Source organism: Callorhinus ursinus, unplaced genomic scaffold (assembly GCF_003265705.2).
Source record: "Callorhinus ursinus isolate GAN/ISIS: 27379988/994484 unplaced genomic scaffold, GSC_fseal_2.0 scaffold11, whole genome shotgun sequence".
Lineage (NCBI taxonomy): Eukaryota > Metazoa > Chordata > Mammalia > Carnivora > Otariidae > Callorhinus > Callorhinus ursinus.
Genome location: NW_027397073.1, coordinates 39,890,039 through 39,913,385, shown reverse-complemented (window position 1 = coordinate 39,913,385; position 23,347 = coordinate 39,890,039). Strand labels below are relative to the sequence as shown.

At 38.1% G+C, this 23,347-nt stretch overlaps 1 protein-coding gene and 1 long non-coding RNA gene across 8 annotated transcripts in view; one reads left to right on the top strand and one right to left on the bottom strand.

Moving 5' to 3' along the window:
- Positions 1–5,621, bottom strand: part of TRAPPC8 (trafficking protein particle complex subunit 8) — an 87,884-nt gene extending 82,263 nt beyond the window's left edge. For 2 of the 5 annotated variants that reach the window (XM_025886432.2, XM_025886433.2), the window contains exon 1: positions 5,119–5,617. In XM_025886432.2, coding sequence (XP_025742217.1) covers positions 5,119–5,275 — 157 coding nt within the window. In that variant the 5' untranslated portion in view covers positions 5,276–5,617. Of the gene's footprint in view, positions 1–627; positions 968–5,118 lie in introns of those variants that run through there. The other 3 variants (XR_012380052.1, XM_025886434.2, XM_073898366.1) reach the window with 3 other exon arrangements.
- LOC112834959 (uncharacterized) overlaps positions 5,531–23,347 on the top strand; it is a 35,682-nt gene continuing 17,865 nt past the window's right edge. For 2 of the 3 annotated variants that reach the window (XR_003211085.2, XR_012380053.1), the window contains exon 1: positions 5,775–6,873. This is a non-coding gene — a long non-coding RNA (uncharacterized lncRNA). Of the gene's footprint in view, positions 5,668–5,774; positions 6,874–23,347 lie in introns of those variants that run through there. The other variant, XR_012380054.1, reaches the window with a different exon arrangement.

Genomic DNA, 23,347 nt, shown 5'->3' with positions numbered 1-23,347 from the left:
CGAGCCCCGCATTGGGCTCCCTGCTCAGCAGGAAGCCTGCTTCTCCCTCTCCCTCTACTGTTCCCTGTGCTTGTGCTCTCTCACTCTCTCTGTCAAATAAAGAAATAAAATCTTTAAAAAAAAAAAAATATATTGTGTAAGTATTCTCCCTAAAGTTGGTCTATAATTGTTAAATAACAGAAGTAGCCATGTGTGTATTAAATGTCTCTCAAAATTTTAAATTGGCTAATTTTCTTTTAGTATTCCTAAGTGTTAACACAAAAAAAGACATTCTAGGGGTGCCTGCCTGGCTCAGTCCATAGAACACTGACTTTTGGTTTGGGAAGGGGGGTTGTGAATTAGAGCCGCACGCTGAAGGTAAAGGTGCGTAAAAAAAAAAAAAAAAAAAGAAGACATTCTATGTTCAGAAGTGATTTATTAGGTAATCCTACTAATAAATCCAGAAATGAGTTAACAGATGTGGCAGCCAGCTTCTGAAATGGTCCCCAATGACGCCATATTTTGTGTTATACATACTCTTGTGTAGTCCCTTCCCACATCCCAGGGTTGGCATATGTGACCAGTAGAACACAGTAAAAGCAAGGGCATATTACTTCTGAAACAGCATTATAAGAGTACAGCTCTTACCTTGGGTTCTCTCTTTCATCACTCCCTTTGACAGAATCTAACTGCCTCGCCATGGGGACACTCAGGGAGCCTGTGGAGAGGCCTACATGGCACAGGACAGAGGTCTCGGGACAACTTCTAGTGAGGAAATGAGACTTGCCAACAATCCCATGAGTGAGCTTGGAAGCAGATCCTCCAGCCCTTGATGACTAGTCTCTGCCGACAGTTCCACTGCAACCTCAAGAGAGACCCTGAGCCAGAACCACCCAGCTAAGCCACTCCCAGATTCCTGAGAAACTGAAAGATGATAACTGCTTTTTTTTTTCCCCACGCTGCTAAATTTTGGAGTAATTTGTTACACAACAATAGATAAGTAAAACACGGGAGTATCACAAAACTAACCTAATAAAAAGGAAGATAAAGAGCTAAGAATGATTAAGAGAAATGCTCTTAAAAAACTCACACACAAAAAATTCAAAAGCTCGGCTTAATTAAGAGTACAACATCACAAAAGCTGACTTTATATATCACATAACATCTCAATTTCAAAATAAAATCCAGCTCTACCACTGTCTTATTTTATAAGTTACCATATAATTTCTTGAATACTGTTATTATGAAGTAACATTTCCCAGTAGGTGCAGTTCCATGGAATACTTTTTCCTCAAGCTAGTTAAAAGTTGTTTTAGAAATATCGATTCCAGGGCGCCTGGGTGGCTCAGTCGTTGGGCGTCTGCCTTCGGCTCGGGTCATGATCCCAGGGTCCTGGGATCGAGTCCCACATCGGGCTCCCTGCTCTGTGGGAAGCCTGCTTCTCCCTTTCCCACTCCCCCTGCTTGTGTTCCCTCTCTGTGTCTCTCTCTGTCAAATAAATAAAATCAAAAAAAAAAAAAAAAAGAGAAATATCGATTCCAGGTTCAAATAAATTTGAGAAATATAGGATTAAGTTTTTAAAAGGTCTCTTTACACCAGGTGTTCCGAGAGCCTTTAATGTGCTAAACGACACTGTAATTCTCCCAAACACATCTACTCAAAGGAAACTTATTTGATCACAAAATTCATTTCCAGAGAACTTATAATACATCGGGTGTTCTATGGAACATATTTTGAAAAATGGAATAATGATATTTTTTATGTTTTTACCTAGCACAAGAAACTTTACTGTATAAAGCAAACCTCAATTGCTGGGTAAAAATCATAACCTGTACAAAAATGACACGAACAATATATATATCTAAATTTTGAAAACTTGACTTGAATTTACCCCCTCTGGTACTTGAAGTAGTTAAGCTTGATGAAAATTTTTTTTGATGAAATACTAACTTTTTAAAAGAAACTTAAGAAAACTAGAGGCAGTTAAATATCCTTCAAAGGTCCCTCAGAAAATACTCGAGATTTACATAAAAATTACATTCTATTCTTTTTAAACCCTTAAATTTAATCCATTTTAAAATAATAATATATACCTTTTGAAAGTAAAAATCAAATACTTTCAAAAGTTGGTGTTTAAGTGAAATTTTCTTAAGTCTTATGTCTAAATGATGTGTTGAAAACTGCTTAGAATTATTGAAGAACTATCACTATGACAGCAAAACAGTAAGGTGTGGTTAAGTAATACTACCACCACTACTCTTTGAATGGATGGCCAGTGGAAATTTCTCAAGCAGTATTAAGATTACAAACTTTGTGTTGAAATGACAAATATAAATTCTTTAAGTTTCAAACATGTATCTAGCATAATGATCATAAAAATATATTTAATTACTGTTATTTAATACAAATAAATACTTGTTGGGTTTTAAAAAATGTATCCAAGGAATCTAGAATGGTTCTCCACTGCCTATTAAGGCACTACACACGCATGGTATTCAAATTTGTTTTCTCAACCCTCCCAGTACAGCTTTAAACCATGTGTTTCTCTACTGACATCTAAAAAAAAAAAAAGTCCCATGGAAATACTCAACAGTGTACGTTGATAGCTCAGTAGTCAAAGCAAGTTTTGACCTCAAATACCCGCAGGCCAGAAATGGAGTCCAGTAATTTTTTAAACATTCCTTTCTCCTCCTAAGGAAATTTTAGCTGTTTTGGTTAGTTGTATTCTTAAATTACGTGCCTGAAGTTATATTCTCATGCCTCATTGCCTAAAGATAAGCTAACTTCGAGGAATCCCCACACTTGAGACCAAAAAAAAAAAAAAGTAGTCTTTTCTGGATGGCAAAGAACCCCAAAATTTATTTACCAACAAAAAAATTAAACCACAGAAAAATTAAGTCTTTTCACCAAATTTCTAATGCCACCACCAAAGTCTATGCCCCAATCATCTTGAACTTTGAAATCGTAATCAACTCCTATTTACCCTTATAAACCAAACAATTCTAATCTCCCCGATTTGATACCCTTGCTCAAGAATCTATGACTGCTATACACTTAACCATTAGATATGAAATCCAAAATCCCTTTCCTAGAATTCAAGACCCTCCCTCATCTGGGCATTTTCCCTTACTATCCTGTACTCTGATAGGGACAGTTTCCTTACTGTTCCCCAACCACTCAATCATAATTTACACTTTTGCCCATGCCATTCTAACCTCACCCCCTCCTCAACAGGGAATGCTGGCACTTTTCCTTTCCACCAACTCTCTCCTCAAGGATGAAAGTCCAATTCATTGTATTTCTTCCCTAAATCTTTTGCAGTTTACAGAAGGAAATCAGAATACTGAAGTGAGCCCCTATTCACTGCACCATTCAATGCAGAAGGAAGAAGCCAGATGTGGTCACTGGGCAAATGAAATGTCTAGTCCAAACTAAAATATAAATGTCTAAATGCACACCAAAGTTCAGAGTTGGCAACAGAAAAAGAATGTAAAATACAAAGATGTTTTATAATGATTACATGTTGAAATGCTAACACTTTAGAAATATTAAAACTAATTTCACCTGTTTAACTTTTTTTATAATGTGACTATTAAATAATTTAAAATATGTATGTGACTCCCATTTTATTTCTACTAGATAGCACTGCTCTCTAGTGTGAATAAACAATTCTACTGCCAGGAGATAAGATGCCCTAAGAACACCTTGAGTCACACTGCCTGTTTTTAAATCTTTCCCACATGGAAGACTGTGGACAAGTTAACATTTCTATGCCTCAATGTCCTCAAATTTAAAATGGTGATAAGTTAGCTACCTCATATTATTCAATGAGAACTAAAAGAGAAAGCTAAATACAGCAGGTATCAGGTATTAGTATTATTCTTTATTAACAAAGCAGGAAAGGGCATACACATCAAAGTCAAACAGATTCTCACATTTTTTTTAAAGACTTTAAGAATGTAGGGCACTTTGTTGTTCTTGTTGATTTAGTATAACACTGGAGGAGCTGAGACTGATGACTAAGGCACAAGCTGAAGAATCCCAAGAGTTCCCAAACTATTTTTGGACAGCTCCTGCTCTCCTTTAAATAATAAAGTGAACTTACGGAGCTATTCTCCCAAAGAATACACACCTGTGGCATGTAAATACATAAATTTATGGCACAGCGCTTTTTGTGGAGAAATCATCATAACCAAATAAACATCATAGTCGTTCGCTTGACACAGCCTTGTTATAGAACCCTTCATTTTATACAGCCCTTAACAAAGAACTTCACCTATACTTTTATGTTCTGTTCAGAAAGGCAGAAGTATCATTGGTTAAATACTCAGGAGTTTTACTCTGCTTATTTCTCCCTAATAAAGAACCTAAAGGTGGAGAAAACAGGTAGCTCTTAAATAAAAGACACATTTCTCCTGTTAATTAAACTTTTATCTGAAAAGCTAAATTTTAGGACTTTTCCATTCCTATAAATCTATTCAACTCCAACAATCTAGATTAATTACAACTTGTCCTTACTTCCTCGTCCATCAAGCAAAATGCTATTACAAGTTATTATTTTCATAACATTTTTGGGGGAAGACGTTAAATGTTATATACCTACTAAAATGTTTATATTTTCAAAGAAAATACATGAAATAACTAAACAGAAGCTTAGAAAGAGACAGACCCCATTACCCGAAGAATGTAATATTCAAGACAACTTTGAAAGTCCAGTTTAACACCCAGAGGAAGATGATTCGTCTTCTTTACTAAGACATCGGTTTAAGAGGCAGCATCTTCCTACCCTTACCCGCCTTGCAACTCTCTAATTCCCTCCCTATGGCCGTTGAAAACCGTCTCAACGCCCTTCTCTGGGGTTCATGTTTTTCTTTCCTCTAATTACCGAGCAGCTCGGCTTGTCCCGGGAAGAAGGAAAGTGCCCAGAAAAACTAGAGGTTAGGACCGCGCTGTCTTGACAACCTCACTCATGGCCCCTCCCCCAGCCGCCGCCGGAGACACCGCGGGGCCCTAGCCCCAGACGCCACTCTACCGGCTCCAAGATGTAAACATCGCCCTTTTCTTCCCTGCCCGCTCCCAACTTCCTTCTCCCGGCCCGGCTTTGAGGGAGCACAGTGAAAAAGGGAGGAGACCACATACCCTCCGAAGTGAGGCGAGAGAAGGGCTTAAGCAACTCCGCGAAGCTAAGGTGATTGAGACGAGTGAGCCGCTCGGCTTCGTCGCTGCACAGAGCGGCGACACAGGGGACGAAGGAGTCCGGGATTAGCTCCTGCACTGATTGTACACACTGGGCCATCGCCGCGGCACAAGCAGCGGCGGCGCCCGCCCTCCGGCCCACTCTCAGAGGCTGATCCTGCGGCTGCAGCAGCTACTGCCGCCGCCCGCCGGCCTAGCCCGGCCGGGCGGGGCCCCGCACTGAAGCCTTGAGACCAATAGAAGGAACAGACGCCGCTGCCTCGGCTCCCGGGCACACAACACCGACCCCTCCCCGGCACCGCCGCTCCTCAGGGCTCGCCCCGGCGTCCTCGCATTCCACCCCGATAGGTGGAGACGCCGACAATCGCCAGTTAATCCTCCCGACGGCAAAACCTTGGTCACTGCCCGACCGGAACCGCCATATTGAGGCCGAACCCTGACCCACCGGCAGTACCCGTCCCGGCAGGCCCCGCGCTCGCCCTTCACGTGACGGTATTAAAGGAGTCGATGGGGGCGGGGGGAAAGAGCCGAGGAGAGGGAAGTGAAGAGCGACGGAGGTCGGTGGGAAGGCTGGCGCCGGAAATGGTGGGGTGGGTGGGCCCCTACGGGGAGGGGCGGGGCTACCAACGCGGTGGGCGGAGCCAAAACAGGAGTCGCGCGACTTTAGGCCTGGTTTTCAGGCGGGCCATTGGCAAAACCAAGAGAGCTGCTGGGGGGCGAGCGCACAGGTCAACGTTCGAGATCCGTCTGTCACAGTGGTGGGGGTGCTCGCTCGCCTTCCACGCTAGCCGGGTCTGTTTGGAGCCCCCTAGAAACAATAGGCAAATAATGTGGCTTTCGCTCTGCTTCCCGAGCTCCCGGTAGAACGGCAAGGGGCACCTGCTCACGGAAGAGTGGTTCCCGTGGCGCCGGCCTGAACAGACCTGGTATCACTTGAACACAACCATGCTTTTAGAAGCGGACTACCACGAACGAACGTGGACGCAACCAGTGAACAGAAATGTGTGTGCTGCCATTAACGCGAGTGTAACGGAAAACTCGCGCTACTGCGTTTTTGTTGGTCGCAGGGAAAGAGTATGCTTGCAAACGTCTGAGTCTTTCGTCCGCAGCCGCGTCCTTTATTTCACTATGCCGGGAGGTTTTCTTCGTAGCCATAGAGGTGAGAAGCCAGTAATTGTTTACCAAATGGAGTCCTAAACTGGCTTCCGTTCTTAGCATTCCTTTTTATAGATTGTTCTTTACGTAAGTAGAAGTGAATGAAAGGGATTCTACCATCGTGTCACGGAATTGCTTGAATCCCTTCTGAATTGTTTGCCAAAAATATAAAGCAAGGAAAAATACAACGCTCTATCGCGATTTTATGGTACCCTGGCTTTCCCAACACGTGTATTTCAAATTGTCGGATTGTTTGGCGCCTTGAGGTTTTTACCGTAATAAGAATTTATAACAAGCAAGAGGTATACCTTCCTCTTGTAAATAGTGAGATGGGAGGTAAGAAAGGACAAAAGGACATAATGTCTTGACAGCTAAGCCACAAATCAGTTTAGAAAAGATAACGTGCAAGTTGAGGATCTGGAAATTCATTTTAAAACTATTTGTGCCTGAGCACCTCTTGGAAATTCTTCTTGTATCCCCAGGAGCACGCATATCCTTTTGAATACCTCAGATCTCAATCCCTTATGTGAGAATCCCATACAAGTGAGTATGACTCAAGTTATATATATATATTACATATATTTTTTTTCCTTTGGTTAAGAGGACTCCTCAGTGCAAGCATACTATATTTAGCACTCAGCTCAAAGTAAGAATTAAAAAGGCAACATATTTTTTACACTAAAGTTAAAACTAGTTGTATTAGGCTCTCTGAGAAAGGACTTTGAAGAGTAATTTAGCCTGAATGAATTTTTTGAGATAGTTATATTCCATAAAATTCACCCCTTTAAAGTGTACATTTCAGTGGCTTCTAGTATATTTGAAGTGGCACAACCATTGCTTCTATCTAATTCCAGGACATTGTCATCACCCTAAAAAGAAGCTTGGTACTCATTAGCAGTCCCTGTCTACCCCTCACCCCTTTCAGCCCAGGGCAATCACTAATCTACTTTCTGTCTTTATAGATTTATTTATTCTGAACATTACATATAAATGGAATCATACAATATGTCACTTTTTGTGTCTGACCTCCTTCACTTAGTATAATGCTTTCAAGGTTCGTTCATGTGTCAGTATTTCATTCCTTTTTATGGCTGACCCGAAATGGATTTTTGTCTTATGCATTGACTTTACAGTCTAACACCACATTCACACATAGTGTTTCCAGTAAGTAACTCACTGTAAAAAACTATTTCTTCCCATTCTCTCCTCATCTTCTAAGGTGTTCATCTTCTAAAGTGTTGTCCTCATCTAAAGTTTAATGCTGAGTCACTGCCACATCTGCTTTCCAGGCTGCAGGATGGAGAAAAGAGAATGGAAAAGCACATGATTAATGGTTTAGGATCAAATTGTATTAGTGGCATTCAAAAATTTCACTCACATTCCACTGGCCTCAGTGAGTCTCAGGATCACACATATCTCCAACAGAGACTGCAAAACATAGGCTTCTCTTGTTAAATGAAGAGGAGGAGAGGGAATATTTAAAAAGTCAAGGGTGGGGCACCTGGGTGGCTCAGTCGTTAAGCGTCTGCCTTCGGCTCAGGTCACGGTCCCGGAGTCCTGGGATGGAGCCCCACATTGGGCTCCCTGCTCAGCGGGAAGCCTGCTTCTCCCTCTCCCACTCCCCCAGCTTGTGTTCCATCTCTCACTGTGTCTCTCTGTCAAATAAATAAATAAAATATTTAAGTAAATAAATAGATAGATAAATAAATAAAAAGTCCAAGGGTGTCCACCACACTCTATTAGGAATGAGGTATCCTGCGGAATGTATTTGTATGGGGTCCATGATACCACACATCTCTCGTTTCTCTGATTCCTCTGGACACTGGCCCTTTTTTATCACATGTCCTCTGGACTATTCACTGTGTCCAGGAAAAATTAGATGGCTATGATTGTCCAGGCTTTGGCCATGTGCCCACCCTTGAAGTCAAGAGGATAGGGTCTATCACTAAAAGAGAGGCAACTTGTTGGACAAAATAGTAACAACACAAACAACTAAGGACCTCTTTTCCAGTATTAAATATGAGAACCAGCTTCCTTCTCTCCCCAAAATAAAAGAATGCTGTAAAACCTGCTAAGCCAATGGGCTTATATTTATATCCTGTGTTATCAGACATTCATTGATTGTTTTATTTTGTGTGTATGGTATTGCCATTCTCTTCTGATGGCTGGTAAAGTCAAGTTTAAAGAACACAGACGCTGAAGTCATAGAGGGGGTTCAAAAGTAGTACTACCACTTGTGAATAGAGATAATATCACCTTTATTGGTCACTATCTACCAAGCACAATGCTTGATGTTCTCTACTACTTCTGCTTCTGACACAAACCCTGAGAAGTACATGCATTGCCAATTTTCAGATGTAGAAACTGAAGCACAGATCAGTTAATTAATTTGCCCAAAGATAATCAGCACTGGAGCCAGGAACAAAACCAGCACAGTTTAACCCTAGAGACTTGATCACTAGGATAAATTGCTTTTCCATGTTTCCTTCCTTTGAAATCACCTCCACAAGTTTTAGTTTGCAACAGCATACATAGTTTTAGCAAGAAATCTGTGGCTTTTGACAAGTCCCTTATCTTTTCTGAGCCTCACATTCTTTATCTGTAAGCTTAGAAAGTTGGGGCTAGAAGATATCTTGTATTTGTTTCAATGTGAAGATCTGAGAATCTTTCCACTATTATTAAATTTCACTGTGTCAGCAATAGATGGTGCTATTGAGTATTGGCTTTAAAACCCGGTAAAAACCACTCTTAATTACTGAGTGCATAGTCATCACATAGGTAATACCTACCTGTATATCAGAGCTTTAGAGGTCAGGGGATGCCAAGCATATTTATACATTAAAAGTTTTTTAAGCTCAAAGATTTTACATTATGTTACTTTAAAACCCTAGGGGGGAAAACGACTTAAATATATAATCCATATATTGGCCCACATTTTTTATTTTATTTACTGCACTGGATGTTTTAAGATTATTTATTAACGTTCTAAAATTAACATGACACCCATTTCCTGATTATTTTAAAGATGAATCATAACTGCAGTGTTGTACTCCAAAGCCCATAATTCTATTTTTATACTTAGAGGTTTTTAAGCTCCATATGAGTCTTCTCTAATTAAATCTGCAGGTAAAAATCTTTTATAAATATTTTTCTCCCTTATGCTTCTAAAATAAGGGATAATATTAATGTTTGCTTTTTTTTTACTATTTGCTTTTAAATGAGATATTAATACTTCCAAAAACTGGGTAAAAATGTAGCAAAAATCCATATTATACTCAATGGTGAAATATAAGAATCATTTACTTTAAAGTCAGGATAAAACAAAGATGTCCATTATCACTGTTTCTATTCAATACTTCTCTAGCTTTCTATAAGAGCAGCTAAAGAAGAAAAAAATAAGCAAAATTTAGAGAATTTCAAAAGGAAGAAACAAGGGGCCCCTGGGTGGTGCAATCAGTTAAGCTTCCAACTCTTGGTTTTGGCTCAGGTCATGATCTCAGAGTCGAGATTGAGCCCTATGTTGGGCCCCAAGCTCAGTGAGGAGTCTGCTAAAATTTCTCTCTCCCTCTCCCTCTGCCCTTCCCTGTACTAGCTTGCTCTGTCTCTCTAAAATAAATAAGTAAATCTTAAAACAAAAACAAAAGAAACAAAATTTTGCTCATTTTAGGGGTGCTTGGGTGGCTTAGTTAAGTGTCTCGCTTTTGCTCAGGTCATGATTCCAGGGTCCTGGGATCAAGCCCTGTGTCATTGGACTCACTGCTCAGGGGGTGTCTGCTTCTCCCTCTCCCTCTCCCTCTCCCTCTCCCCCTCCCCCTGCTTGTGCTCCACCCCCTCTCAAATAAATGAATAAAATGTTTTTTTAAAAAGTATGCTCATTTGGGAATGATATAGTGAACTAGATATATATAGGTACCTTCATCATATATATGTGGCTATTCATCTCTTCATTTGCTTTCCCAGAAGTAGAAGGCAGAACTCATATTTTTAGCTCTTAGACTTAAGGCATCATCATTTGACTTGGTTTTGGTCAGCTAGACATATACTTGCAAGAATTCTATCTGAAAGTGTATTGTGTGAGAAAACATGTTTTTGAAGAACTTTAATTTATGCTCTCATTGGTAGTGGCAGAGGCACCATAAAGATGTCAATTCTACCAAAATTAATCTATAGGTTCAATGCAATTTCAATCAGAATACCCACAGAGATTTTATGGAATTTGACAAACTAATCCTAAAATCCGTATTTAACAGCAAAGGTCTAAGAATAGTTAGATAATTTTGAAGGCAAATACCAAGGGATTTATTCTACCAGCAAGCCAGACATACTAAGGTTATAACACAGTTATTAAAAGACAGGCATAGTTGAGTAGGCCAATGGAATAGAATAGAGAGCTGCAAGATAGACCAACTTGAAACATGAACAAAGCAATGCAGAAAGGATAAATTATTCGAAAAACGGTGCTTTAATAATTGGTTATCTCTGGAACAAAAACCCAATTCATTCAAAAAATCAGATCAGGTAGAGAAAAGATGCAAATAATAATAGCAAACCTTACTTGATGTTTATTACATGCCTGCTATAGTTTTAAGCATTTTACATATGCCAACTCTTCTTCCTTCTAACAGCCCTATGTAGTAGACATGGTTAATATCATCCATTTTATAAATGAGGAAACTGAGGCAAAAGAGGTTAGTTAAATTGTCTCGGAGCTGTGATTTGAACTTAGGTAATCTGCCTCTTGAATCTGTTTTAATATGCTGTACACTGAAACGCTATACGGCACATCTTTTTTTTTTTTAAGATTTTATTTGTTTAATTAGAGAGCAGGCGGAAGGGCAGAGGGAAAGGAAGAGAGAGAATCTCAAGCAAACTCCATGCCAAGCATGGAGCCCCATGCAGGGCTCTATCTCACGACCCCAAGATCATGACCTGAGCCAAACTCAAGAGTTGAATGCTTAAGCGACAGAGTCACCCAAGCACCCCTGGGAAGGGCAGATTTCTAAAACAAGATTCCAAAAGTGGATATCCTAACAGAAAAGATTGATAATTGAATTTAAGAACTTCTTTTCGGGGCGCCTGGGTGGCTCAGTCGTTAAGCGTCTGCCTTCGGCTCAGGTCATGATCCCAGGGTCCTGGGATCGAGTCCTACGTCGGGCTCCCTGCTCGGCGGGAGGCCTGCTTCTCCCTCTCCCACTCCCCCTGCTTGTGTTCCCTCTCTGTGTCTCTCTCTGTCAAATAAATAAATAAAATCTTTAAAAAAATAAAAATTAAAAAAGAACTTCTTTTCATCAAAAGACCACAAAGATAGCAAAAATACAAGCTACAAATGTGAAAAGATACATATTTACACTAAAGAACTATGATTAATAAGAAAAAAAGGAAACAATACAATGGAAAAATAGACAAGTGACAGAAAGTCATTTCACAAAAGAGGAAGCTTGAACTGTCAATAAACATTTAAATATTCTCAAAGTTAAAAAAAATGGGCAAAGGATATGAATAGATGGTTCTCCAAAGAAAGATAATAAATAGGCAATAAGCACATGAAAAGAAGTTCAACGTCATTAATCATCAGGGAAATGAAAATCAAACCATACTAAAACACCACTTCACGCCCAGTAGGATAGCTATAATCAAAGAACAAAGAATAGCAAGTGAGACAACGATGTGGAGAAATTTGAGCCTTCTGGGGTGCCCAAGTGGCTCAGTTGTTAAGCGTCTGTCTTCGCTTGAGTCGTGATCCTGGGGTCCTGGGATTGAGCCCCGCACTGGGCTCCCTGCTCGGCGGGGAGCCTGCTTCTCCCTCTCCCACTCCCCCTGCTGTGTTCCCTCTCTCACTGTGTCTCTCTCTGTCAAATAAATAAATAAAATGTTTAAAAAAAAAAAGAAAGACATTCAAGCCCTCTTATACTGCTGGTGAGAAGGTTAAAGTGGTGCCGTGGTCTGGAAAACAGCTCCTTAAACAGTTTCTCGAGCGCCTGGGTGGCTCAGTTGGTTAAGCGACTGCCTTCGGATCGGGTCATGATCCTGGAGTTCTAGGATAGAGTCCTGCATCGGGCTCCCAGCTCAGCAGGGAGTCTGGTTCTCCATCTGACCCTCCCCCCTCTCGTGTGCTCTCTCTTTCTCAAATAAATAAATAAAATCTTTTAAAAAAAAAACAGGGTTTCTCAACTACTAAACAGAGTTACCATATGATGCAGCACTTTTACTCCTAGGAGAAATGAAAATGTATGTCCACATAAAAACTTGTATATGAACATTCATAATGGGGGCGCCTGGGTGGCTCAGTTGGTTAAGCGACTGCCTTCGGCTCAGGTCATGATCCTGGAGTCCCGGGATCGAGTCCCGCGTCGGGCTCCCCGCTCAGTGGGGAGTCTGCTTCTCCCTCTGACCCTCTTCCCTCTCGTGCTCTCTATCTCTCATTCTCTCTCTCTGTCTCTCTCTCTCTCTCTCAAATAAATAAATAAAATTTAAAAAAAAAATGAACATTCATAATGGTATTATTTGCAATAGCCTAAGAGTGGAAACAGTCCAAATGTTCATCAACTGATGAATGAATAAGTATATATCATGTAACAGAATATTAATATTACTGATACATGTTACAAAGATGAACCCTGAAAACATGCTACATGGAAGAAGCCAGTCATAAAGGACCACATATGATTCCATTTATATGAAATATCCAGAATAGGTAAATCTATAAAGATAGAAAATAGGTTAGGGGTGGGGGCAGAGAGCGGAGGAGGAATGGAAGAGTTGGAAGGTTATGGCTAAGGACTGCCAGGCTTCTTTTTGGGGTAATACAAATATTCTAAGATAATTGTGATGATGATGCATAACTCTGTGAACGTTCTAAAAAGCCACTGCTTTGTGTAATTTAAGTGGGTGAATTGTATGTTACATGAATTATATCTCAATACACTTGTTACTTTAAAAAGTGCACCTGCAATAATTTGCAATTAAAAAAAAAGAGAGATGAGGAAAAGCATTACAATTTGTGTTATAAAGTCTGATAACAACAAAACCATAAATGGAAAGAAATTCTAGTCATGGTTCTTCCAGTGTCTAGTTGTAAGATCTTGGAACACTAGTCACTTACCTTTATGATCTCAAGAATCATCTCCTATAGATTAAGGATTGTATCAATGCTAGTAACTCATGATTCTAAACAATTGTTCTTAACTTTTAGGATCACAGATCTCTTTGAGAAGTTGATAAACATCAGGAGCATTCTGTAAATCAGAAACAAAGCACTGTTAATTACTATTAATATTTAATATTCTGAAAATTGAGGCAAATGAAATAAAAATAAATAGTGTAAATATTGGGAAAGAAAAACAGGTTGTTATATACTCAGAAAACCTAGACAAATTTTACTGAAAAAAAACCCATGAGAATTAGTAAAAGTATTCAAGAAAGGGTCCTAAATTCATAAAATCAATAGCAATGAACAAGAATAACCTAATTAGAAAATTTTTTTAGGGTGCCTGGGTGGCTCAGATGGTTGGGCGTCTGCCTTTGGCTCAGGTCATGATCCCAAGGTCCTGGGATTGAGTCCCGCATCAGGCTCCCTGCTTGGTGGGGAGCCTGCTTCTCCCTCTGCCTCTCTCTCTCTGTGTCTCTTAATAAATAAAAATAAAATCTTTAAAAAAAATTTTTTTAAAGATATCACATTCAAATCCATACTCCTGAATTAGAAGGTTATCTCAATCAGTGAAAATTTCAGTTATTTTTCAGATATTTGGGATTTTTCGGATCTGTTTCTAGTATTGATTTGTAACTTAATGCCATTGTGGTCAAAACATTGTATGAATGAATGATTTTAAATTATTGAGAGTTGGTTTAAGGCTCAGAATATGGTCTGTCTTGGTAAATGTTCTGCGCATACTTGAAAAAAATTAGGTATTCTGCTTTTGTTGGGAGGGTGTTTTCTAAATGTTAATTAGGTAACATTGATTGGTCATGTTCTTCAAGTCTTTTATATACTTGCCTTGTATTCTTATATCTCTCTGTTATATTTATGTTATCTTATTATTATCTGTTTATTCTTAGGGCTGCTGTAACAAAAAATTGTCACAAACTGAGTGACTTAAAACAACAGAAATTTATTTTCTCGCAGCTTTGGAGTCTAGAAGGCCAAAATCAAGGTGTCAGCAGGGCCATTCTCCCTTGGAAGGCTCTAAAGCAGAATCTTCTTCCTCTTCCCTTTTCTAGCTTATGTTGGATACTGACAATCCTTGGCATTCCTTGGCTTGTGGCAACTCTAGCCTCTGACTGTTACCACGTGGATTTCTTCCCTATGTCTGTGTCTTCAAATCTCTCTCCTTATAAAGACATGACTTACTGAATTTAGGGCCCACTGTAATTCAATATGACCTCATCTAACTTGATTACATCTGTGAAGATCCTATTTTCAACTATTTTCACATTTATAAGTATAGAGGTTAGGACTTCAACACATCTCTTTCCTGATGCATTTGAACCCACAGCACTGTCCTTCTATCTATTTTCATATCTTACATCTATCCTCTGTTTCTTTAGACTTAAAGTGGATTTTTTGGTTTGCATCTATTAATTATTGCGAGAGAAATCTGAAAATCTCTGACTGTAATTGTGTGTTGGTCCATTCCTCATTTCAGTTCTACCAGTTTTTGCTTTATGTAATTTGAAGCTCTCTATTTGGTGCATTAACATTTGGTATTGTAAGTCCTCTTGATAAATAGCCTTCTTTGTTAAGAATGCACACTATCATTGCTCCTATTCAGCATAATACTGAAGGTCTTGTTAGCATAGTAAGGAAAGAAAGAAATATATGGTTTATGGATCAGAAAGAAAAGTAAAATAAGTCATTATTTGGCCGATGATATTATTTTTTTAAAAGATTTTATTTATTCATGAGAGACAGAGAGAGAGAGAGAGAGAGAGAGGCAGAGGGAGAAGCAGGCCCCCCAAGGAGCAGAGAGCCTGATGGGGGGCTCTATCCCAGGACCCCAGGATCACGACCTGAACCAAAGGCAGACACTTAACCATCTGAGCCACCCAGGAGCCCCGATGATATTATTTAGAGAGAAAATTTTTTTTATTATCATAGAAAAATTATTTACAACAGAAAGAGTTCTACAGGTTTGCTAGATAAAAGATCAAAAAATCAATTGTGCTTTTACATATCAACAACAGATACCTAGAAAATAGACATTTGAAAAGATACATTTTTCAATAGCAATTAAATATTTGACCTTATTGGAATGTATATATAATATATATTTATGTGTATGACACATATAATTTTTAAAACATGGAAGTATTTTGGGAAGAAAACTACAAAACTTTATTGAAAAACTATTTTTTTTGAAAAACTAAATAATTTAAAAGAATACTTAAGTAAATAGATATACTTTTATTATGGACTCAACACTGTGAAGATGACAGTTCTTCCCAAATTAATCTGTAAATTCAATTCTAAAATTAAGAATATGAGGAATCACAAAAGAAGCAATCAGTAAATTTTACTACTTCAAAATTTAAAACTATTATTTAGCAAAAAATGTAATATTCAGAAAATAACATGACAGGAAGAAAGATTTATCATAAACATAATAAAAAGCAAATATGTTTTGGGGTGCCTGGATAGTGTAGTCAGTTGAGCATCAGACTTTTGGCTCAGGTCATGATTGCATGAGTTGTGGGATTGAGCCCCACGTCAGGCTCCACGCTGAGTGCGGAGTCGGCTTGGGTTTCTCTCTCCTTTTCCCTCTGCCCCTCTCCACATGTTTCTCATATATAGTTTCTATAAAGCCTTTCAGTGAGAAACATATTTGCTTTTTGTTATATTTATGATAAATCTTCCCTTCTATCTTTTTGTTCTTATGTATATCTCAAATCAGTCCCACTTCTTTCCATCCTCAGTTATTGCCTCACTTTCCTGTTTCATTACACCTCACCTCAATTTTTCAATAGCTCATTAATTGCTCTTTCACCTTCCAGTCTTGCCCAGCTTCAATTATTCTCTAGAGTGAACTCTCTAAAATGCATATCTAAACATGTAATTCACTTCCATAAAAATTGTCAGTGACTCCCCATAGCCCAAATTCCTGGCATGACATAGTAGGATATATTTTGACCTCACCTTTGTCCTCCCACCAGTCTCTTGCCCCTCAACTGCATTCTGCTCAAATTTTACCTTCTCATGAGATACAATTCTGACTTTCAAGTTTAGCAATAATGTGTACTTCTACATGTCTCATAGCATACTTTAATATAAAATCTATCTCATTGTATAATCATTTGTTTTCTTATTTGTTCCCACATCTAAATTTTTAGTTTTTTGAGAGCAAGTACAAAGTAGGCACTCATTTCATCACCCATGTAAGATGAGAGAAGGCTATAAAGAGAGAAATCATGGAAGTTTTACTTGGCAGCTCTGTAAATTAATGTCCCACTTTTGAAAAGCAGTTTAGTGGCATGTATCAAGAGCTATGGAAGTGTTCATAGTCCTGCATAAATTGGTTTAGAATAAGGCCAACAATCCTTCTATAGTCATACCATGACTACTGAAAGTTTGAACCAAGTGGGCTGCTCTCCATGGTTCTGAACTATACTTGACCATCAAGACACAAGTCTAGTTCACTAATATCTCCTGTGTAATCTTTCTTCAGAGATGTGATGCAGAGTAGGAAAGAGGAGGCATTAAGAAAAGAAATGTAAAAGACAGATGAAGAGAGATTATTACAAAGGCATAATCACTTAGAGATTCAGGTAGAAAACAGAGATTTATTTTGAGATTATTTTCAAATAGTTTCAGCTGCAAAATTCCACTATAAAGGAATCACTGCAAAGGAACCAATAGAGTGAAAAGACAACATATGAGATGGGAGAACATATTTGCAAACCATACATCTAATATATCCTACAACTCAATAGCAAAGAAACTAATAACTAATAAAATGGGCTAAGGACTTGAATAGACATTTCTCAAAAATATATATAAGTGATCAACACGCATATGACAATGTGCTGAATGTTACAAATCATCAAGGAAATGCAAATCAAAACCAAAATGAGGTAACACCTCATACCTGTCAGGATGGCTATTATCAGAAAAACAAACAAGTGTCGGCAAGGATATGAAGAAGGTAGAACTCTGTACGTTGTTGCTGGAAATGCAAAATGGTGCAGCTACAATGGAAAACAGTATGGAAGTTCCTCAAAAAATTAAAAACAGAATTGCAACATGATCCAAAGATCCCACTTCTGGGAAATCATACAAAAACATTAAAGTTAGGATCTTGAATAAATGTTAGCACATTAATGTCCCACATAGCTCTATTCACAACAGGCAAGATGTGGAAATAAACTAAATGTCCACTGACTGATGAATGAATAAAGAAAATATAGTATATACATAGAGTGGAATATAATTCAGCCTTAAAAAGAAGAAAATTCTGCAACATGCAACAACATGGATGAATCTTGAGGACATTTTGTTAGATGAAATAAGCCAACCACAGAAAAACAAATACTGTATGATTTCTCTTATGTGAGTTATCTAAAAATTCACAGAAGCAAAGAGTGAAGTGGTGGTTGACAGGGGCGGAAGGGAGGAAGAAATGGGGAGTTACTAATAAATGAGCATAAAGTTTCAGCCAAGCAAGATGAATATGCCCTAGAGATTTGCTGCACATATGGTCATCAATAATATATTGCACACTTAAACATTTGTTAAGAGGATAGATCTCATGTTAAATGTTCTTTTTTTTTATTTTTTTAAAGATTTTATTTATTTGAGAGAGAGAGAATGAGAGCTAGCATGAGAGAGAAGAGGATCAGAGGGAGAAGCAGACCCCCTGCTAAGCAGGGCGCCTGATGCGGGACTCGATCCCGGGACTCCAGGATCATGACCTGAGCCGAAGGCAGTCACTTAACCAACTGAGCCACCCAGGCGCCCTCATGTTAAATGTTCTTAAAATAAAATAAAATTTAATTTAATTTAAAAATAGAATAAAAATGAAGTTGTTTGCCTAATAATACAACCTCAAAATATACAAAGCTAATATTTGAAGGATTAGGGGAAAAACAGACAAATCTTTTTAATAACTGATAAAACAAGCAGAAAAGGGTCAGTAAGGCTATTTAATATTTGAATAAGGCAATTAACAAAATTGACCTAATCATTACATAAAATATAGTCCAACAACTGTAGAATACACATTCTTTTCAAATACACATGGAAAAATTATTCAAATAAATCGTATGCTTGTGAGAAATCAAGAAATCAAATATTGGGTGCCTAGGGGCTCAGTCGGTTAAGCATCTGCCTTCAGCTCAGCTCATGATCCCAGAGTCCTGGGATGGAGTCCCGCATCAGGCACCCTGCTCAGGGGGAAGGCTGCTTCTCCTCTCCCCTTGCTCCTCTCCCCTGCTCATACTCTTTCTCTGTCAAATAAATAAATAAATCCTTTAAAAAAATCAAATATCAAAGATTACAATCATAGAGAGTATGTTCTCTGACTACAAAGAAATTAAGCTAGAAATAAATAACAGAAAGGTAAATGTGAATCCACAAATGCATGGAAATTTCATACTTCTAAATAACTCCTGGCCAAATAAGAAATCAGAATGAAAAATATTCTGAGCTAAATGCTAATGAAAATATATCATTTCAAAGTTATGGAACTCAGCTGAAGTAGTGCTTAGAGGGAAATTTAAGACTTAAATATTTAGGGCGCCTGGGTGGCTCAGTCGTTAAAGCGTCTGCCTTCGGTTCAGGTCATGATCCCAGGGTCCTGGGATCGAGTCCCGCATCAGGCTGTCTGCTCCACGGGAAGCCTGCCTCTCCCTCTCCCACTCCCCCTGCTTGTGCTTGCTTTCTCTCTCTCTCTCTCTCTCTCTCTCTCTCTCTCTCGCTGTCAAATAAATAAATAAAATCTTTTTTAAAAAGACAAATATTTACAAATAAGAAATGCTGGCAGTCAACTATTTAAAGAAGCTAAAAGAAAATTAGCAAATTAAATCTAAAGAAAATAAGAAGGAACCTAATACAGATAAGATCAGAAGTAAAAAAATAGAAAACAAATTGGGATAATTCAACAAAGCAAAATGTTTATCTTTGAAGTTTTTATTAAATCTTTTGTAGGGTTGCCTGGGTGGCTCAGTCGGTTAAGATTAAGCATCTGCCTTTGGCTCCGGTCGTGATCTCAGGCCCTGGGATTGAGCCCCACTTTGCAGGCATCTCAGCATCTCATCGGGCTCCCTGCTCAGCAGGAAGTCTACTTCTCCCTGTCCCTCTGCCTGCCCCTCCCCCGCTTGTGCGCTGAAGCACGTGCGTGCACTCTCTCTCTCTCTCAAATAAAATCTTTAAAAGAAAACAAAACCCTTTGCAAGATTTAACAAGAAAAAAGATAGAAGGTGCAAATATAGGCATGAAAAAGCAGACAAAAAGATGTGGAAGACATTAAAAGGATAAAGAGAGAATGAATTGTGTCAATACATTTGAATATTTAGATGAAACTAACAAATCCCTTACAAAATGGAAACCAAAAGAAACAGAATATATGTATAATATTATACTATTGAAGAAATTGCATCTGTAATTTAAAAAAATTCTCACAGAGCGAACTTCAGTCCCAAGTGGCATTATTAGTAAATACTATCAAACATATTCAAAAAAATGTATCCTAAACTCCTCCAGATAAGTGAAAAAGAGAGAACACTTCCCAGCTCATTTTATCTGACCACCATAACATTGGTATCAAAACCTGACAGTCAATTACAAAAACAAGGAAACTCTGGTTTATTCATAAACATAGGTGCAAAAATTATAAATAAAATATTAACAAATCAAATTCATATAGATATAGGTGTTGACACAATGACAAAATTGGGTTTATTCCAAGGAGTGTAAAGTTAATTTAACATTTGTAAAACCAATCATTATAATCTACCACAATAACAAAACAAAGGAGAGAAATCATTCAATAATTTCAATTGATCCCAAAAAGCATTTGGTAAAATTTAATATCCTTTCATATGAAAATACCTATTGATGCTAAAAACTCTCAGCAAATAAGGAAAAAGGATACACTATCTGATAAGAGGTATCTACCAAACTCCTACAGAAAATATATTTGGTGATGAAATAGTCTTCTAAGAAAAAGAAAAGGATGTCCACTATCGCCACTTTTATTCAACATTTTACTTGATATAAACTATGCAATTAAGCAAGAAAAACAAGTAAAAGCCACAAAGAATGGAAAGAAAGAGATAAAACTGTCATTATCCACAGATGATATAATTGTGCACATGAAAATCAGAACTTTGCATCAACCAGTAGACTCAATAAGTGATTTTAGCAAGGTTACTGGATAGAAGGACAAGTTTATATAAAAATCACATGTATTTCTGCATACTAGAAAAAAGACGACATAATACAATCTAAAAAATTAAATAATAAAATGTTAAAACAATGTAACTTAAAATTGCATCAAAAGACATCACATACTTAAGGAAAAAATTAATGAAAGATATCCAAGACCTATATTCAGAAAATAACAAAACATCACAGAGAAAAATTAAAGACTCAAATAAATCAAGGTTGTGCTATCTTTATGGATTTGAGAACTCCATATTTTATTTATTTTTTTTAAGATTTTATTTATTTATTTGAGAGAGAGAATGAGAGAGAGAGAGCACATGAGAGGAGGGAAGGTCAGAGGGAGAAGCCGCTCTCCCTCTGACCTTCAGGCAGGGAGCCCGACACGGGACCCGATCCCGGAACTCCAGGACCATGACCTGAGCTGAAGGCAGTCACTTAACCAACTGAGGCACCCAGGCGCCCCGAGAACTCCATATTTTAAAGATGACAGTTCTTTGCATATTAAAGTTTTTTGCAGAAATAGAAAATTTAGTAAAACTGATTCTAAAATTTTTATCAAAGGGGTGCCTGGAGGCTCAGTTGGTTAAGCGCCTTACTTTGGCTCACGTCATGATCTCAGGGTCCTGGGATTGAGCCCCACATTGGATTTCCTGCTCAACAAGCTGACTCTCTCTGTCAAAAAATAAAATCTTTAAAAATATGTATATATAATTGATTTTTGTATATTGACCTTTTACCTTATGACCTTGCTAAACTTTTTTTTTTTAGATTTTATTTATTTGAGAGAGAGAATGAGAGATAGAGAGCACGAGAGGGAAGAGGGTCAGAGGGAGAAGCAGACTCCCTGCTGAGCAGGGAGCCAGATGTGGGACTCGATCCTGGGACTCCAGGATCATGACCTGAGCTGAAGGCAGTCGCTTAACCAACTGAGCCACCCAGGCACCCTAAACTTTTTTTTTTTAATTCATTGGTATATAGCTTTTTTTTAAATATTTTATTTATTTATTTGTCAGAGAGAGAGAGAACACAAGCAGGGGGAGCTGCAGGCAGAGGAGAAGCAGGCTCCCCGCTGAGCAAGGAGCCTGATGTGGGACTCAATCCCAGGCCCCTGGGATCATGACCCGAGCCAAAGGCATCTGCCTCAATGACCGAGCCACCCAGGCATCCCTAAACTCCTTTATTTCTAGCAGATGTTCTTTAGCATTTTATAAGTAAATAATCATGTCATCAACAGACAAAGATAGCATTATTCATCCCTGATATTCATGTTTTATATTTATTTTTCATTTTTTTTTAAAGATTTTATTTATTTATTTGAGAGAGAGAGAATGAGAGAGAGAGAGCACGAGAGGGAAGAGGGTCAGAGGGAGAAGCAGACTCCCCGCGGAGCGGGGAGCCCGATGCGGGACTCGATCCCGGGACTCCAGGATCATGACCTGAGCCGAAGGCAGTCGCTTAACCAACTGAGCCACCCAGGCGCCCCTATATTTATTTTTCTTTCCTTAATGCAATGACTAAGACTTCCATCACAAGGTTGAATAGAAGTAATGAAGAAGAGTGTCCTTTACTCGGTCCTGAACTTTAGAAGGAAAACATTCAATATTTCACCATTGATTGTGTTCATCGTTCAGATGTTAAATGAATCATGAACGGGTATTGAGATTTTTTTTTTTCTGGTATTGAGTTTTTTTTCTGCATCTATTGAAATGATGTTATTTTTATTCTCTATTCAGTTAATATGGTGAATTATACTGATTTTCAAATGTTACACCAATTTTGCACTCCAGGGTAGAACTCTACTTGATCATGATGTATTATCCTTTTTGTATATTATTGGCTTTTATTGACTAATTATTAAGAATTTTTGAGTATGTGTTCATGAAAGATGTTAGTCTTTAATTTTATTTATTTTTTATATTTGTCTGGTTTGTGGTTATGCTGGCCACATAAAACAAATTGGTAACTGTTCTTTCTTTGTCTATTTCTAAAAGAATTTGTGTAAGATTGATGTTCTTTCTTGAATATTTGAATATTCACAAATGAAACTGGGGCTTTCTTCATGAAAAGGTTTTTGATGAAAAAGTCAATTTCTTTAATAGATACAGTAGTTCTCCCTTATCTTTGGTTTTGCTTTCCATGGTGTCAGTTACCTGCAGTCCATTGCAGTCTGGAAGCAGATGATCCTCTGACCATATGTCAGAAGGTTAATAGTAGCCCAATGTTATGTCACAATATTTACATCACTCATCTCGCTTCATCTCATCACATAGGCATTTTATCATCTCACATCATCATAAGAAGGGTGAATACAATATAATAAGATATTTTGAGAGAGAGAAACCACATTCACATAACTTTTATTACAGTATTAGTATAATTGTTCTATTTTATTAGCTCTTGTTAATATCTTACTGTGCCTAATTTATGAATTAATCTTTATCACAGGTGTGTATGTATCAAAAAACCTCAGATACATAGAGTTTGGTACTATCTTCAGTTTCAGGCAGCCACTGTGTGTTTTGGAACATATGCCCTGCAGTTAGGGGGGACTACTGTATAGCGGTATTCAAATATTATTTCATCTTTTTCAGTTTTGGTAAGTTATATTTTTCTAGGAACTCTTTCATTTTATATAATGCATCA